The following is an 18,917-nucleotide window of genomic DNA, read 5'->3' as shown; positions in this document are numbered from 1 at the left end:
ATGGCCCAGTACCATTACCGACCAAGCCAAGTCGATTCTTGTTAGTAGAGGAGAAGCTGCATTTCAAAACAGAAGTGCTAAGTACCCAGCCTCAGTCAGGGATAGAGGCATTGGGGGTACCAGTAGGAGCTTTACAAATGCTCTACTCAGTTGCTCTCTACCCAACGGGCAAACTGTGACTAGGCAGTGGCTACTTTACTCTCCTTCAACTGGCTGTGTGTATTGTTTTGCTTGCAAACTGTTTTCCAGTAAGCACAATACTTTTGTTCATGGATTTTCTGACTGGAAACATTCAGAGCGGATTGGTGAGGGGAGTGTGGAGCATAGGGCTTGCATGCTAGCATTATACTGTATAATCGCTCCAGAGGCACAGCAACAATTGATTCTGATATTGTCAAACAAATTGATGCAGAAAGACAATACTGGCGGGAAGTTTTGAAAAGAGTTGTTGCAGTCATCCAGTTTTTGGGGGAGAGGGGACTTGCTTTCATGGGAGATGATGAGCTATTAGGATCAGCCCACAATGGTAATTTTTTGGGCATCATAGAACTCTTAGCCAAATTTGACCCATTCCTAGCTGAGCACCTCCAAAGGTTTGGAGGTAAGGGAAAAGGTTCTGTGTCCTACTTATCATCGACAGTGTGTGAAGAATTTATCCATTTGATTGGACAGAGAACAAAGCAGGCAATTGTTAATGAGATCAAAGAATCAAAATACTTCTCTGTTATAGTTGACTCCACTCCAGACCTTGCTCATGTGGACCAACTTACTTTTATTTTCAGGTTTGTTAATAATGACGGACATGTAGTTGAGCGTTTTCTAGCTTTTGAGCCTATTGAAAACCATAGTGGGGACAGTTTGGCATAGTTTGTCGTTGCTATAGTGGAGAATCTGGGCCTAGACTTATCCAACTGTAGGGGCCAGTCATATGATAATGCAAGTAACATGTCGGGAAAGTACAATGGAGTCCAAGCTCATCTTAAACAAAGAAACCCTTTGATTTGTTATGTCCCCTGTGCAGCACATTCACTGAATTTAGTTGGTGTCAATGCTGTTGACAGTAGCCCAGAAGCTGGACGTTTTTTTGACTTTGTACAGGCAATGTACACATTTTGTGCATCATCTACACACAGGTGGGGAAAGGTTTTCCGTGATATTGATATCAAACTCACACTGAAATCACTGTCAGGTACTCGATGGAGCGCACGAGCTGAGTCAACTAAGGCTCTTTGGAAATATTATGCACAACTGAGAGAGGCATTGAATGATATGTCTAAAGATATGGAGGAGAAATGTGTAACTCGAAGTGAAGCCTCTGCACTCTGTGACAAATTGGACACGTTGGAGATGGCCTTCATGGCATACTTCTGGGACACAATACTACAGAGGTTCCAAGCCACAAGCCTGCAGCTGCAGAAGCATGATATTGACATCTGTACAGCTACACAACTTCTCACAACTCTTTGCCCAGGGGCCCAGACTATCCTTAATCCGTCTTTGGTTGCATCGAAATTTCCATCACTATCCAACTGGTAAGTTAGATGAATCAGATCTTAGAGTTGATTCACAGCAACTTTTACTGTATTTGGAAAGAATCGGCTCACTAGTGAATCAGAATCACTTTGGCATCACCGGAGTGAACCACGTCTGCAGTCTCTCACACATAAAGCGATCAGATAAGCAGCCGGCCAGACTGAAAACCTACAGACAAGATGAGACACGATCACTTTTAGGGACCAGCTTAACATGTTTCTGCACATCGCTTTGTCTGATTAACGTTGTTTTGTATCCAACTTTAAAGTAGAAAAAGTTTTTTTTACGCCAGCGTGTTTCACTTACAGCTTTAGGACAGTTTTTTCCCTTAAATTCTTCTTTTTAACAAACAAGGACGATTCTCATCTTTTTAAAATAGGTTTTGGAATAATTTGACTCAGGAAAGGCGAACAGAAGTGGAAGCTGATTTGGTGCTTTGTGTTAGTTTTAGTGTAGTTCTTGTAGTTCTTTCTGGGAGGAATGGCCACTTGGTCAGTACTTTGGATGGTCCTGGCGGCTCTGGGTGTGAGCAGCGAGAAACAAGAAATCAGACCTGAGGTGAGTCTTATCTAATCTAACACTTTTACTCATAAACACTACTGTATTCAACACATTTAGCACCCCTGTGTGTGTGTGTGTGTGTGTGTGTGTGTGTGTGTGTGTGTGTGTGTGTGTGTGTGTGTGTGTGTGTGTGTGTGTGTGTGTGTGTGTGTACACAACCCCAAATAAGAACAAGGGACAGTATGCAAAAATTAATAAATAAAAATAAAATTATAATAAAACACTGCACTGTTTCTTACATTTACTTTGACTTGTCAAACTTGTCAAATTAATTGCAGTCAACATAAACCCAAGATATTTAACGTTTTGTCTGGTCAACTTCATTACATTTGTTAATAAACATTCATTCCTGCATTCCAGGCCTGCAACAAATTCCAATAAAAGCTGAGGGCCAGTGATAGCTCAGTGGTTAAGGTACTGGACTAGTAAACAGAAGGTTGCCGGTTCAAGCCTCGCCACCACCAAGTTGCCACTGTTGGGTCCCTGAGCAAGGCCCTTAACCCTCAATTGCTCATTGTGTAAGTCGCTTTGGATAAAAGCGTCTGCTAAATGCTGAAAATGTAAATGAGACGGTAAAGCATTGACCACTTTTAGAGGGATGGATGGATGGATGGATGGATGGATAGTTAGATATCAAAGGGAAAGTCAAGTATTACAACAGCTCAAGGTACATCAGAAATAGTTAGTAAAGGCTCAAGGTACATTAGAAAAAACAATTAAGCAAGTAAAAGACTCAGTTAAGTCTTTTAAGTACGGCTCAAGGTGCATAATAAGTATTACAGTACAATGCTGGTAGGTAATAAATTCTTACAACACCTAAAAGGTGTTTTGGCACTGAGGATACCAATCAATGAAGTGTTTCAGGTGTTATTTTGTCCCATTCTTCCAAACATGTCTAAAGGTGTGCAGCAGTACAGGGTTGTGCACAACCCTGTACCATGACAGACCCTGCCTTTTGGACTTGTTGCAGATAACAGCCTGGATAGTCCTTTTTGTCTTCCATTATTTTCAAAAAAAGATTTGAATTATTGTCTGACCAAAGTATACATTTCCATTGTGAGGTGGGCCATCACAGATGCCTCCACGCCTAGAGAACTCAACAACTCTTTTGGACATTGTTAACATAAGGCTTCTTTTTTGCACAGTAAAGTTTTAAGTGGCATTTATGCATGTAACTCTGTATTGTAGTGCTTGACAAGTAATCCCTTGCCTATGTTGTTATATGAGCTATTGATGAATGACGGTTCTTGACGCAGTGATCTGAGGGATCAGAGATCAAGGGTGTTCAGCCTAGACTTACATTTAATGCACTGAAATGATATTCATTGTAAAGTGCATTGTTCAGTGCATTGTTTTCAAAGATTTCAGTCATTTTGTCACACATTTGTTGACAAACTGGAGATCCTCTGCCCATCTTTGTTCAGCCTTTTGTTTATTCTACTTTTGAGCCAAATCATGATTACAATTACTTGTTGATATCACCTGTTTAAAATACACATAAACATAATAATTTAGTTAGTGTCCAGTCAACTTTTTGGAATGTGTTGCAGGCCTGAAATGCAGGAATGGATGTATGTTAACAAATAAAATGAATTTGACCAGACAGAACATGAAATGTCTTGGGTTCATACTGTCTACAGTGAAATAAAAGTCAAAGTAAATGTAAGAAACACTGCAGGGGTTTTACATTAACATTTTCCATACTGTCCCAAATTTGATTTGCCCTACCAAAAACACCTTAATTATTCATATCAGGATAAATGATTTAGCAATCAACAAGTTTATGGAAACAACCAGTAATCATACTGCACCAAAGTGCACCATGCATGTTTTCATTTATCAAATATAGAATTTCACAACTTGTTCACAGACTAATAACAAGGAAGCAATAGGAACAACAGTTACACAGAGAACAATAGCAATAAACTGCACTGCAGTCCAACAATACAATGCATGCAAAAGTAAATAATTAACTCAGAGATGCACATCTAAAATTTGCAGACACAAATTAGAGTACTTTTAAAACAATTTACTTTGGTTAGATGACACAAAAACTGAACTTTTTGGCAATAATTTGGCTTAACATGTTTGGAGAAAGAAGAGTTGCATGTGTAATCCAGAGAACACCATACCCACAGTGAAGTATGGAGGTAAAGCATCATAATGGTGTGCTTGAGACTGGGATGATGGCTCTGATTCTTTGCATGGCGAGGAAAACATAAAAGGAGTGATATGCCAAAACTTACTAGAGAAGAGTTTACCAGCCAAGAAAATAAATCTGAAGAGAATGTGGATGTCGTAATATCTCGCAAACTCGCAGCCAAAATAACAACGGTTACTACAAAATAAATTAAATCTCAATAACTTATTAGAGACTTTCAAATAAAGATCCATTTAAGAAAGCCATAAAACTTTGGGTAATTGAAAGGGGCTTGCCCAGGTGAATGGATCAAATGAACCTAAAATACAGAAAAATATGTTGACTTCTGACTGTAAACTGTGTTCTGAAAGCTCTAATTGCTACTAGCTGTTGTTAGTTGCTATTGCAACTAATTATAATTTGTGAATGAAAACCCTTTTAATTCACCAGTTCCATTTTCTCAACACATATATGTTTATGCTTAGAAAGATCTTTTTATTGTCTTCTCTAAAAAAACAAAAATAGAAGTTACTCAGTGGTTTAACAGACAAAACATACGATTAGACAATTCTGTTTTAGCTGAAAGGTAATTGGACTGGTCACTGCTCACACACATTAATTCACATTTTAGAAAAATCTTAACCACTCATGCCGTACAGAGGTAAAAAATGCCATTGAGTTCATTCTGTTAAGTTTTTTTTTTTTTTTAACTTAAATCACTTAAAGAGTGATTGCTTGCAGTTACATATTTCTGCCAAAGATGTCTCCATTTAACCAAATTTGCAAAAGTTGTACACTGTAGCTTTAAGTAGACTCTTGAAACGTACGTATTTGTTTGTTTATTAGAATTTAACGTCATGTTTTACACTTTGGTTACATTCATGACAGACACGGTAGTCTCTCATTATACAAGATTCATCAGTTCACAAGGTTACATCGAACACAGTCATGGACAGTTTAGTATCTCCAATTCACCTTACTTGCATGTCTTTGGACTGTGGGAGGAAACCGGAGCACCCGGAGGAAACCCATGCAGACAAGGGGAGAACATGCAAACTCCACACAGAAAGGACCTGGGCCGCCCCACCTGGGGATCGAACCCAGGACCTTCTTGCTGTGAGGTGAGAGTACTACCCACTTAGCCACCGTGCCGCCCATAATGTACCTATATATTAATCCCTGCAGAGTGGTGTCTTAACTGAAAATAAGCTGTTGACCATTAAATATTCATGGTAAACTACAAAACAGTTCAACAGTTCTTTAGTGCCTTTAATAATTATGATTTAATTACTATGCAAGTGATTTGGTTATATTAATAAAGTTAATAATCAATTTTTATAATTGTATCAAATATACAATTGATAAGCCTTGTGTTTGCCATCGCATGGAAAGTAAGGATTATAAAAGCAGACAATCAATTTTGTTAAAGTAATTTTGTTGAAGTATTTTGTCCTTATAGTTAAAGTTATAATAACCATTATTTTGCAGTTCATTTGGGTTATGATTTCTGCAAATTGTACATACCTTTGTATGTAAAATATGGTTAATGTTAAATTATAGCAACAATAAAACATTGTTAGGTAAATCATGAGCATGGGATATTAGACAAGGATCTGTCAAAAAAGCCTAACAGTGGCCCTCTGGCAGTCTCAGATTTAAACTCGCTTGTTTTTGGTAACTATCAGAAAACCCTTAACTTCTGAATCACCACTGCTAGCAAATTATGCAGACTTTGTGATTCACAAGATCCTTTTAGTCCAAGTCTAGTCAGTACTTGAGAAATCACAGGGAGGAAAAGATGTCTCGAGCTGACCTAATCTGCTAAAGGGTTACAAGCCTTGCTAACGTCTGCTGTAGAGATGACAACAGAGGCTGAAGAAAGAGGAATAAATTGAAAGTAAACAGATTAAAAAAGATGGCAATTGTCTAGTTTTGCAATTAAAGACTCAAACATTAATCAGAGTAAAACAAACTCCCAAAAATCAAGATGACTACATAAGGATCTGAATCTTTCAGCATCCAGGTATATACCTACTGTTGCAGCATGGCTAGCAGTGGAAAATTAAGCTTCATTGGATGAACAAAGCTTCCAAGTTTCTTCAGACGATAACAGTCTGGAGTCACACGGGAGTCATGTGAGCCGAGTGTAAGGTCGCGACTGAGGTTAAATTCCAGATGATAAACTACATCTGCACATTTTTCTGGTTAGAATTCTTTATAGGATAAAAGGAACGTGCTGAACATGTGTTGGCTGCAGTACAAATTCTGCAAACAGTCGTTTTGGTAATGACTACCAGATATTTAGTGAATACTTTGGTGTAATGCACTGTGAATCTAGCTGGTATAATTGTGCACAGTCGGCCAGTTCTTCATTTTCACAACGTAAATAAAACCACTTCAAACAACAAAAATGCTGATACGCTGCAATATAAAGTGCAACAGACCAGACCTATTACTGTTGTTTCAGGTGCTGTTGTTATGCTACATAAGGAGAAAAAGCCATAGCCTTGAAAAACAGCTGGATGATTCTCTTTCTTTCTCAATTTTGCTCTCTCTCCCTCCCACAGAAAAATGATTTATTCAAAGTACTATTACAGATGTTGTAACTGAATTGGATCACTCACCAGCAAATTTTCCAGCCTTGTGTGCAATGAAGGGGCTGCATTAGTCTGTAACATTTCATTGCGATGCCCAAACATTGGCATCTTTTATTCCATTATTTCAAAGATGGAAATAACTAACATGCACACTTTTATCCAACCACTGGGGTTTAGTTAACTTTTTTAACCTTTGCATTTTACACTCAAAATTTGAAAATGTCAGGTTACCTTTACTGAAAATGACAGTTTGTTGTTATTCACATGCAGTTTCACATGGCAGTTTTCCAGACAGCACTTTTTCATTAAACTAAATTTGCTGTACATCATTCCCAAATACAATGGATATGGTGAAAAACGATTTAAAAAGCTAACAGTTGTTCATTAGCTGTGTTTTGTTTTTGTGATATCAAATATATTTATGACCTCTAATGTTATGGTCAGCCATTAAAAGTCATTTTTTATACATTTGTCAGTTAAATAAAGACCAAATTACAGATTCTTGTTTTTTAAGCTTACTGGAAACAGGGTTTGTATGATCAGCTATAGCCTGGTGCAGTGTGTTAATAATTTCATACTTTTTCCATTAACATTGTACAAATACAAAGCAGTTGTTTGTTATCTGTCTGATCCAACATATTTAGCTTCCTGTCTATTTGTGAAAGTTGCTGTGTTTTATTAAACAATTTTAGGGATGACAAATTTATTTATGTGAGGATACTTTCTTTATTTGTATTATTCATTTATTTATTTATTGTGGGTTTTGTTTTAAAATTTCATTTCAGTTTTTTTTTTACACAAAAAGGGAAATGTGCAGCATTGTTTTGCATACTTTGTACCTACCTCAGAAATAAAAGGGCATTCATTATTTAGATAAATAAAAGATAAGCACAAATACACTATTTTAAAGAGAAATAATAAAAGGAAACTTTGTCATAATTTGTCTTCAATTTCATTTTGTTAAAAAAAAATTGAACCCAGTATTGTGAATCGCATCGTGGGTAGAGTGTGTCATTACATCCTTAATTTCTAGTCATGTTAGGTTATTTTGATGCAACAACTGTATGTATTACTGTGAAGCCCCATCCCTTCAGATAACATACAGCAATTTTTACTGTGTGATACATGAATCAAAGTTGACCAAATTGTCTCTATTTCTCTGGCGAATTTTATTTGGCATTGCAAAGCTTTTAACATTGCTTATTATCAGAAATCACATTTTTATACCTGGTATGCAGAGCTTTGATGCTAAATTATGCATCACCGCCATTAGGTACATCTCTTTAAGGAAACTACTAACACAATGATGCATTTAAATGACCAGGAATTTATGATGCTTCAGTACAGCACTGCTAATGAAACCACATACAGTGATAAAAAACATTTTCTTAATGTAAAATAACTATTTGTATTATAATATTATTAAGATTCTTAGTCCTATTTCCCAATATAAAGGTAGAACACTGCTGACCATGCAATATTAACAAATGTAGTCTAAATGCTTACAAAATACCGGCCACATCTCATTGATTACTTCATGATTTCAGAATGCTGACCTGCTTTAGTGCTACTGTTTTTGTTCATTTTACTTCACAGTAATTCATTTTCCAACTATATAAAGCCTAATTGACATCAAACTTAAGAGTTGTGTTTGATATTTAAATTGGTCTCCGTAACACCGTCTGTTAACGAATAACTGTTCATTTCTAAATCCAGCTGTCATGATATGCTAAACTTTGTTTCCACTGAAGTGGGTTAAGATAAACTTAATAGTTTGTAGAGCAGGTATGTGCCATGTTAGTATGTTTTGACCATTAGCGTAGAATAGAGTATGTGTAAAGACTTTATTTAAGCAAATTAAAGCAAAATATTAAATAAAAAGGTGAGGATGCACCCAAATAGGTCAGTGATCTAAACCACTGCTTGGCTGTTCAGATGCCAAGGCGCTGTCAGGCGCTGATGACCACAATTCTCAGTTTTTTCCGTTGGCAGAAATCTGAGGGGAACAACTGAGTCGGTCTGTCTCTTTCCAAGTAAACTGAACTAAACTTCTCCTCCTGCTCCTTCCCTTCTCCATTTCTTTCTAGTTCTCCTACATCCACCCCACATAAACATCTATTAGGCTTCTATTAACTTTTTACTCTTTGTTTTTTATCACCTCTCTCTGTTTTAAATTTAAATAGCTTACGATGTTTAGCTCTGACAGCCACTTATGTTAAATTTATTAAAAGATGATCCATCAGCATTTAGACTTTATTAAACAAGATGTTTGAATGGCTTATGTTCATTTCTTTATCTTAGAAGTATGATTTTCCAAGATGTTGCCAGACTGTAAAATTCTTCTAAAAAACTAACTTCACAAAAAGTGCATTGCTTTGTTTCTTAGGAAGAGACTGATTCATCCTAGGGCAAAGGAAGTTTAATTTTACCTGGTTAAATTTACCACATTAAATCAGCAGTTACAGAGTTGCTTAACATAGGAGGTCTAGATGTCACTTCAGGCTTACAGGAAGGCATAGTCTTACTGCTCTGGCATGTCTGTAGGTGAGGTCACAGCATATGGTCTCACTTTGCGTCAGAGGTGGTATTTACAGTAATTATGGCCCTTTAATTAAAAACAGCTCTTGTCCTAGTTTTAAGTTTACAAAACAATTAAACCAACAATTGAAATATGGAATAAGGAGTTGAAAAATATGAACAAGAAGATACAACACTTTAAATAGCTTTACAATTTAATGTAAAATAATTAAACTCAAAATAAAAACTCATGACAAAAACAGAGGTTGTATAAGGCTCTTCTAAAATTGTCCGGTGATGGTACACCACACACAGCTGGCTTGTCATTAATGCTTTATTGCAAAAGTGCCATGAATAATGTTCCCTAATAACCACATATACCCAACAGGGCCAAATAATACACTTATTAATATTCCATATTTACTTAGAGCAAAGGACATAGACAGCAACTCAGATTTAAGGCATAAAAATATAATTTTAGATAAACACAGACAAAAGAAATTACGAATTCTTCTGCATCTCTCTAAACTTTTTTTATAAATACACTTTTAAATTCCTGTGCATACAGTTAAGCAAAATCATGGCTATGTTACCTATACATGCTTACTTCTATAGTTTAAAAGTGCACAGCAAAAAGTCCAGTGTTTAATTAACTCCCACAGAGTTGATTTTAACACTTTTTCAGGGTTTATATAGCTCCACACTCTGCAGAGTTAAATCAACACTTTCAAAATAGTTAAATGTTTAACACCGTGTCAGAGTTCCTATTTAACTCATAAAACAGAGTTAAAGTAACACTAAGGGTACAAAATTTGGACAAAATTGGACCATGGTAGCCTAGTGGGTAGAGCTTTGGGCTATCAACTGGAAGATTGGCGGTTCAAATCCAGGCTCTGTTATGCAGCCACTGTTGGGTCTTATCTAAACATAACACTGCTTTAAGTTTACTATTTCAGTAGTGTTTATTTAACTCCCTACATTATTCTTCTAATAATTAGAAGAATTAATTCCAATACACCAAATAATTTTCAAAAATAACATTTATTTTTCCTGGTGGTGGCAGGTGAAAATGCAAAAGCAAAAACATGGAGGCCATTTGTTGGTCATAGGCTGAAGACAAAGTCACAATCAAATAATGGAAAATTTATCAAATTTAATACTTTTACAGAGAGGTGTTGAGTTTTGAAATGTCTATCTATTGGTCATATTTTCCCCCAAATCAGATCAACTTAGAAACAGAGAATAAACAAACTAGATCTTAAACTCTAAAATAATGAATGCTTAAATTAATGCAAAAAAGACTGCAATTATTAGGTTAGATTCAACTTTGTCATTGTGCAGAGTACAAGTACAGAGCCAACGAAATGCAGTAGCCGCTAACCAGAAGTGCAAGATAGAGATTATTGACATAAAATACAGTTAAAGTGCAGTAGTGTCCAGATAAGTAAAAATGAAGAGACATATTAAGAACAGTAAACAGACAGTGATTGTCCAGTGTATAAACTAGTCTATAATTACAAAGTTATGAAAGGTGAAAATAATAGCAAATGCATTAAAAACACACAAAACACACGTCGACTCAAGATCACTTCCTGGTGAACTTTCTGCTGACTGCAACACGTGACACAGCTCTGGTGTTGAAGTGAGCCTCTTGACCTCTTTCATGATATTTGGCTTGTAGAACGCATACCATTTCTGAAGCATCCTGGAGGATGTCTCGTCATCAAACAGGAGAGTGAAGTCTTGATCAACCTTTAATAAAGAATTAATTTTAAACTACTAGTTGTACTACTACATTAAATGCTTAATTTCAACCCAGTAAAAACATCATTCCAAACTTACCAATCCTTTTGTATCCAGAAATCTTGGGAAGGTGGAAAGGATATCAGCACTTCTGCCTGGATCATTAACAAGTTTCTGGCGGCGCTGAAAAATCTCCCTCATCATCCTCTCAGATTCGCATTTAATCTGAAAAGAGATTAAATATCTAATTTATACTAAACATAAAATAACCCAAAATAAACTTCCATCACACATCCACACATATATCATGCTGCTAAACAGAACAAAGAGCTCTTGCATTAGGTTAAATAAGGACAAAATCAAGGGAATAGGTGGGACCAGGTGATATCAATTAAGCAAGTGAACAGAAAACAATCAATTCAGTGAAAAGGTAAACCATTAAATAACTTTTTTTTTAAGTTAAGTTTTTTTAACCATTTTACCATCAGATATGTTAACCATTTGTCCAGAATAATCATTGAAAAAAAGAACACAAAACAACTACAGTACACAGTTCCCTAGTGATGGGTCGTACTGTGCCGAGGCTTCGGAGCGTGTGTCGAGAAATCTAGGAAGTCTTTCGTGAAGCGCGTATCGAGGCTTGCTTCTTTAAGAACAAGTGACGTCACGGATGACGTGTGAAGCCTCGCCGGTTCAGGAAGTGGTTTGAGTACTGGCGCGATTTATGTGAAAGGGTTTTTTCAAAAGCTGGAGAGGTCCTATCAAAAAAAAGAAACCGCCTGAGTCCAAGCACAGTGGAAAAAATACTGTTTCTAAATAAAAATGAATAAAGTCCATCTCACCAGTATTCACAAACACAATCCTAACTAAACACAACTAAAATTTAAACATGAATAGACCTATATTACTTTTTCCCACTTAACAAAAATCATATATGAAATCATGAATGAATGGATGGATGGATGGATGAATTAACCACACAAAATCATATTAAGATGTTTTTATTTCTATTCTTGGCAGTGATTATTCCCATGTTAACACTTGCGTGGGAGGCAGGGGTCATCACATCAGTTGAAATGACAATAATAGTTTTGACCAGCAGGGGGGTTTGTGTGCAAATGAAGCCTCGAGAAATGAACCTTTTCTCGAACCAATTTGATGGAAAGCGTCAAGGCTTCACGAGGCTTCATCAGCCCATCACTACAGTTCCCCAGCAGGCAGGAAGAAAAGTCATTTAGCTTGCTAACCTAGCAGACTAGACGGCTAAACATGCAAACAAAAACAAAAAAATCACACAGGACCAAAAGCAGTTGATTGAACTTAAGTGGCAGCAATCAGCTGCAGTCAACAGAAACGTTCTCTCTCACTCTCACACACACATCCTTCAGTACACCTGTGTTTTATACTGACAATATCATCATCAATGTATACTTTCATTAAGATTGAATTAATTACACTTACCGCGTAAACTTGAGAAGAGGAAAATGGAAAGGAGTCGTCTCCAACTGAAGAAGTAAAATGCATGGGCGGAGTTTAATTAAACCTAAATGCATGGGCGGAGTTTAATTAAATCTCTGTGGAGTTAGGTTAACACCTGTATAATCAACTCTGCCAAATAACTCCAACACTGAACACATTTTAAATCCGAATGTGTTAAAATGACACTTTGAGAGTGAAAATCAACTCTGAGATGTTTAACTCTGAAATTTCAACTCTCCAGTTTTTGCTGTGTGGCGAGAGCAACCAGGTGCTGCACCAGACTCATAAAGATCAACTTCAGGTTTACCACAGTTTGATAAAGGATTGGATCATTAACCAGAGTCAAAAATACAAAACCGGAAAACCCCACATCAACAACAGGAAACATATACAGGAAATCTAGGAGGTTGTTTTGTGGTTAACAGTTCTAGGTATGACCAGCTGAACTAATTATGGACATTTTAAAAACAAAAGACTTTAACAGCAAAGGAAGCAGTAACAAAACCAGACATAAATAACATGATTGGACATAGTCAGATTATTCAAAAGGTAAAACTTTGAAGAAGTAGGTTCCCATTGTTCTTGGATTGCAAACATATGTGAATTGTGGTCTTTCCACATATATTGATACTCAAGTAAATTTAAAATTTACTTGCCCCAAAGTCACTTTTGTGTTGTTTTGGTTGTATGCTTCAGTTCATGTGTATAAAAGGATGTTCAGGTATTTGGCTGGAGAGATGGCTGTGACCTTTGAATTCTTTCTTACTTACCTAACCAAGGCCTTTCTTGCACAGATGCTTAATTTGATTGGATGTTTAGGAATTTAGGAATTTAATAATGGCTTTAGGAATGTTTAAGGTTGTGCCTAGCTTTTTCCATTTAAACTTATTTAGGGCACTGTGGTCCTGAGGACACTCAAAGCCTAAGATATTGTTTTATATCCTTGCCCTATTCTGTGGCTTGACTCGGTATAATCTTTGATCATCGCAAACAGTTCATTGGACTTTATGGCTTGGACTTTTTTGTCCTGTCAGTGCAGTGTAAATTGGGGGTGTTTATAGACCCAGGTGTGTGCTTTTATGTCCAAAGAGTTCAAATAGTAACAAGTGGACTCCAGTTGAGTTCTAGAAACATCTTAAGGAGAAATCAGACACAATTTGGAGTGCCACAGCAAAGGGTCTGAATGCTTTTGTAAATAAATTGGTTTAACATTAAAAAAATAATAATTAACTTGTTTTTACTTTATCATTATGGGTGACTAAGCGTGGATTTATGGGTTAAATGGCAATAATAAGCATGCAAAATCAAACACCACAATAAGGTGTGCAAAAGTCAATGATTTTAAATAATTTCTGAATTTACAGTATATACACCGATCAGGCATAACATTATGACCACCTTCCTAATATTGTGTTGGTTCCCCAACAGTAGCTCATCTGTTGGATCAGACTACAAGGGCCAGCCTTCGCTCCCCACGTGCATCAATGAGCCTTGGCCAGTTTACCACTGTTCCTTCCTTGGACCACTTTTAATAGTTACTGACCACTGCAGACCGGGAACACCCCACAAGAGCTGCAGTTTTGGAGATGCTCTGACCCAGTTGTCTAGCCATCAAGCTGGCCCTTGTCAAACTCGCTCAAATCCTTACGCTTGTGCATTTTTCCTGCATCTATCACATCAACTATGAGGATAAAATGTTCATTTGCTGCCTAATATATCCCACCCACTAACCCACCCAGTAGTCATAATGTTATGCTTAGTCGGTGTATGTATTCTAACATTTCACTATGAGCACTTCTTAAAGTAAAACAAGCATTTTTTGGATTAACTTAGCATGATTTGGATGTGGTCGTGCCCTTTTCTTAAACTGTTTTAAACTCCAAACACAAAAAGCAGATTGATGCTATTGTAAAAAGCATCTACAAAGCAAAACCAATAACTGAATCTTAAATATTTATCCACACTTGAAATAAACACTATGACGACAGCAGTTTTATACTATGTTTTGCACTGGTGGTGTCATGGTGCCTATTTTATAAGGCCTGCCTATAATACAGTTTATGAGTTACAGTGATTACAGACTCTGATGTTTAAACTGTGCAGCTGCAGTGTGTGCATCTTTATACCTCTAGTAGCTAGTAGTCTAAATGTAAGTTTTTTAGTCAAGAAGCTAACCGTATTGGTAGACTGTAACTAAGACAGGTGCCACTTGTCTCCTAATGTTGTGTCTGGCAAATGTATAGTTACTAAAATAACATGATTGGTGTTTTACATTATCTGAGAGACAAGGTAAAATATTGTAATCAGGTTTGTTAAGACATTACAATGTATTCTCAAGAGCAGGAATTAACACCCAGCTACTAATGTACTGGCATTGTGCCACATGCATGAATGCAACAGGAGTCTTCTATTCTAATAGTCAAGATTAGGGATGTAACGATACTCTACCCACAATGCGATACGATTCACGATACGATTTTTCCCGATTTTTTTTTTTAAACAAAATGAAATTGAAGACAAATTATGACAAAGTTTCCTTTTATTATTTCTCTTTAAATAAAATAAAATACTGCATTTGTTCTTATCTTTTATTTATCTAAATAATGAATGCCCTTTTATTTCTGAGGTAGGTACAAACTATGCCGAATAATGCTTATTGTGTAAAAAAAATTAAAATTAAATTTTAAAATGAATCCAACATTATATAAATAAATGAATAGTACAAATAAAGAAAGTATCCTCACATAAATACATTTGGCTGGAAAATCCCCTACCTGGCAACTTTGTGAAGTGCCGTCAACCAGGCGAGGTGAATAGCGCCAGTTCCCTTTGCTGTTTAAAGTGAATATCGATTCATCTTAAATGAATAACCGATTCGAATCGTGGCACGTGCACCGATTTTTAACTGTCTTGTGGTGCATCAATACATCCCTAGTCAAGAATGAGGCACAATGCTAGCTTTGTCTGTTTTGTACTAATGTCATATCCATGCTAGGTATCTATTCTGCTTTTTACTTAAATATTAACCGTTAACAGTTGATAAAGAAACTTATTTGACCATTTTAAACTGAAATATTGATTCAACAACTATTTATTTGCCAGTTATCGGTCATTCTGTTTTGTTATTGTTATCAAGCAGTGATATTCTTGAAAACGTATCTAGATGAAAGCATATGTTAAATCAATATGTATAACATATCCCTATACCACGACAGACACTGGCTTTTGACACCTTTGCTATGGTTGTTATGGTCATTTCTCTTTCTGCTTAGAGAAAACAACATCTGTTATTTCTAAAAGCAGTTTATAAGGTTGTCTTATCAGGACACAGCACACTTTTACATACACAATCATAACAGCATCAGCATTACACAGCTATTTGAAGTCTTAATTTACCCTGTCCCAACTTTTTTGGAATGTGTTGCAAGCATAAAATTAGGAATTATTATATGTTCACAAAAGTCAATTAATCAACTTAGACATTAAATATTTCTTCTTTTTGTTGTTTCAAATAAACTACCTTCAAAAGACAACAGGCAAATGTTGCTGTTGCTGATTGTTAACACTTGCCCTTCCCAAAAAGCTGATCTAGAATCGGTCTGGAAGTAGTAATCTATATAAAGTAATCTATATGAACTGCAAAACCTTTATGTTTAAACATTGCTCTTAGTCAGACATGAGTACAGCCTGAGTAATAAATACAAGTGCGCCAGGCTGACTGTGGCTCGGCAGACTCAATAAAGGTTACCTGTCTGTGCGTAGTAGTCAGAGGAGTCGGCAGAGGTTTCTAAATAGAACCTTTGACGCTTGTTAGTGGGTGTTCCACAGGGCTGGTGCATGCAGGGATTGTTGGAAGCGGTAGGAGGAAACCTGAGGCCTCGGTGGACATGAGGTCTTCTGTGTGAGAGCTAGACAAAGAAATATAAGATACATTAGAGGAAAAGCAGTTTCAGTAAAGAAGGAGACAAATGCAAGGAGAAAAGAATAGAGAAAATAAACATAAAGGTAGGTCATAGAAGATATAGAAATGGAAAGGGGGAAGCATTTTGATTGCTTTAAGATTGGACATACACAAAGAGAGTAAGAAAGAAAAAATGAAGCATGATGACCAGATTAAAAGTACAGCATAGAGCACTCTGGTCTTGTCATGTAAATAGTTCAGTAAATACACATTGTAAATCATATTTGCAATAAGAGACATTTACCTCCAAAGAAAAAAAGGATTTATAAAGCTTTTTTATAAACCTTAGGATTTATAAACTTTTCTGTAGAGCTAGATTTTGCTTTAAATGAAGTCTTTATCAGTTGAATAATACAGCAAATGAACAAAGAAAATAAATAATAAAGTACAGTATATTAGAGTAGCAGGAGGTTTGTCATGTCAGTTATTCAACCCCTACATAATATTGCTGACCTTAAAACCTACTGCTAGTCTGTATGACCTAAAGCTGGGTTGCAACATGATTAAACACTGGGACTTAATAACTTTTCATTTGGTTTAGCTGTGATTTTATGAACACCACCCAGAGAATTAATTGTTCAAGGAGCTGTCACAAAAGATGAGAGAGGCAATGGGTATAAGAACATTTCAGAGACCTTAAACATTTCTATAGACACCATCGGGAGTATTGTCTTGAAGTTCCAAACCTATGGCAAAGCAACAAACTTGCTTGGTCGTGGGAAAAAGCTGCAAATTTTGGTCGGAGCAATGTTTTACTTAAAGAATGACCTGATAAAGGCTTAGACAATTATGTCAATGGCAACTATAAAAATATCAATTAACAACACCACTAAGGTGTACACCACTCTTGACCAAAGAGCACAGGAATGGTCGTAATAAGCCAGAAGGAATTTGGATAGGCCTGCAGAGTTCTGGGACACAATAGAACTGTTTGACCGTATAGGATTAGTGGTTTGTCTGGTGCAAGAAAAGGCGAAGATTATGATCAAGAGAATACATCCCCACAGTCAAAAGGTGGGTCAGAGATGATGTGGGGATGTTTTTCCTGCTGCAGATGTTTTTCTTAACCGCATAACTGTCACGGATTCACAATAATACCAAGGCATTCTGACAAAAAGTGTACTACGTTGAACCTTGGTGATAAATGAACTAGCCAACAAGACCATGATCCCAAGCACACATCCACATCAACCAAAGCTTGGTTAAGGAATCAGTCCTTAAACATCCTGAAATGTCCTTCTCTTCAGATTTACATCCCACAGAAATTTTTGGTGGGATTTAAAGAAAGCAGTTGCAGCATGAAAGCCATCAAACTTCAATGAGCTGGAAACTTTTGCATGAGAAGACTAGGCAAAGATTCCACAAAAGCGTTAGAAGCTTGTTAGCACTTACCAAAACCTTTTATTAGAGGCCATTAAGTACTGAGAGTGGGGGTGGAATATTACACATGAACATTTGTCAGGAGAACTTGATGTTTTTCATTTCAACTCAAAAGTATGTGAATTTATGTTCTCAAAATTACTTGTATGTATTAATAACTATTCCTTCTTGCAGTTCTTACACATCACCATAATTCCATTTACGGTGATGGGGGTTGAATATTTCCCATTGCACCTGTACATAGTTTTAGGATGAATATAAGCACCCTTCTTACTAAATTTTAGTGAAGTGGTGGATTGCCACAAGAACCTTGATTGTTCTGTAAAACAAGTCTTGGATTGAGAAGCTTTGTTTACTATTTAATGCTGGTTTATAATTTAATTAGCACTTTATTAAAACTGCCAATTATCATTAGAGAAACACAGCAAAAATAAAATGTATAATAATCCTACAAAATGCTAAGAAACTATTAATTTTTACACTGATGAGGCATAACATTAAAACCACCTCCTTGTTTCTACACACACTGTCCATTTTATCAGCTCCACTTACCATATAGAAGCACTTTGTAGTTCTACAATTACTGACTGTAGTCCATCTGTTTCTCTGCATAATTTTTTAGCCTGCTTTCACCTTGTTCTTCAATGGTCAGGACCACTACAGAGCAGGTATTATTTGGGTGGTGGATGATTTTCAGCACTGCAGTGACACTGACATGGTGGTGGTGTGTTAGTGTGTGTTGTGCTGGTATGAGTGGATCAGACACAGCAGTGCTGCTGGAGTTTTGAAATACAGTGTCCACTCACTGTCCACTCTATTAGACACTCCTACCTAGTTGGTCCACCTTGTAAATGTAAAGTCAGAGACGATCGCTCATCTGTTGCTGCTGTTTGAGTTGGTCATCTTCTAGACCTTCATCAGTGGTCACAGGACGCTGCCTATGGGGCACTGTTGGCTGGATATTTTTGTTTGGTGGACTATTCTCAGTCCAGCAGTGACACTGCTG

At 36.5% G+C, this 18,917-nt stretch overlaps 1 protein-coding gene across 1 annotated transcript in view; it reads left to right on the top strand.

Moving 5' to 3' along the window:
* The first annotated feature begins 1,719 nt into the window (after positions 1-1,719).
* mmp14a (matrix metallopeptidase 14a (membrane-inserted)) overlaps positions 1,720-18,917 on the top strand; it is a 39,067-nt gene continuing 21,869 nt past the window's right edge. Inside the window, exon 1 of the mRNA XM_062993344.1 lies at positions 1,720-2,091. Coding sequence (XP_062849414.1) covers positions 2,014-2,091 — 78 coding nt within the window. The 5' untranslated portion in view covers positions 1,720-2,013. The remainder of the gene's footprint in view (positions 2,092-18,917) is intronic.

This window comes from Trichomycterus rosablanca, chromosome 4 (assembly GCF_030014385.1).
Source record: "Trichomycterus rosablanca isolate fTriRos1 chromosome 4, fTriRos1.hap1, whole genome shotgun sequence".
Classification (NCBI taxonomy): Eukaryota; Metazoa; Chordata; class Actinopteri; order Siluriformes; family Trichomycteridae; genus Trichomycterus; species Trichomycterus rosablanca.
The sequence above is the reverse complement of the archived record's forward strand: the minus strand, read 5'-3'. Positions and strand labels throughout refer to the sequence as shown.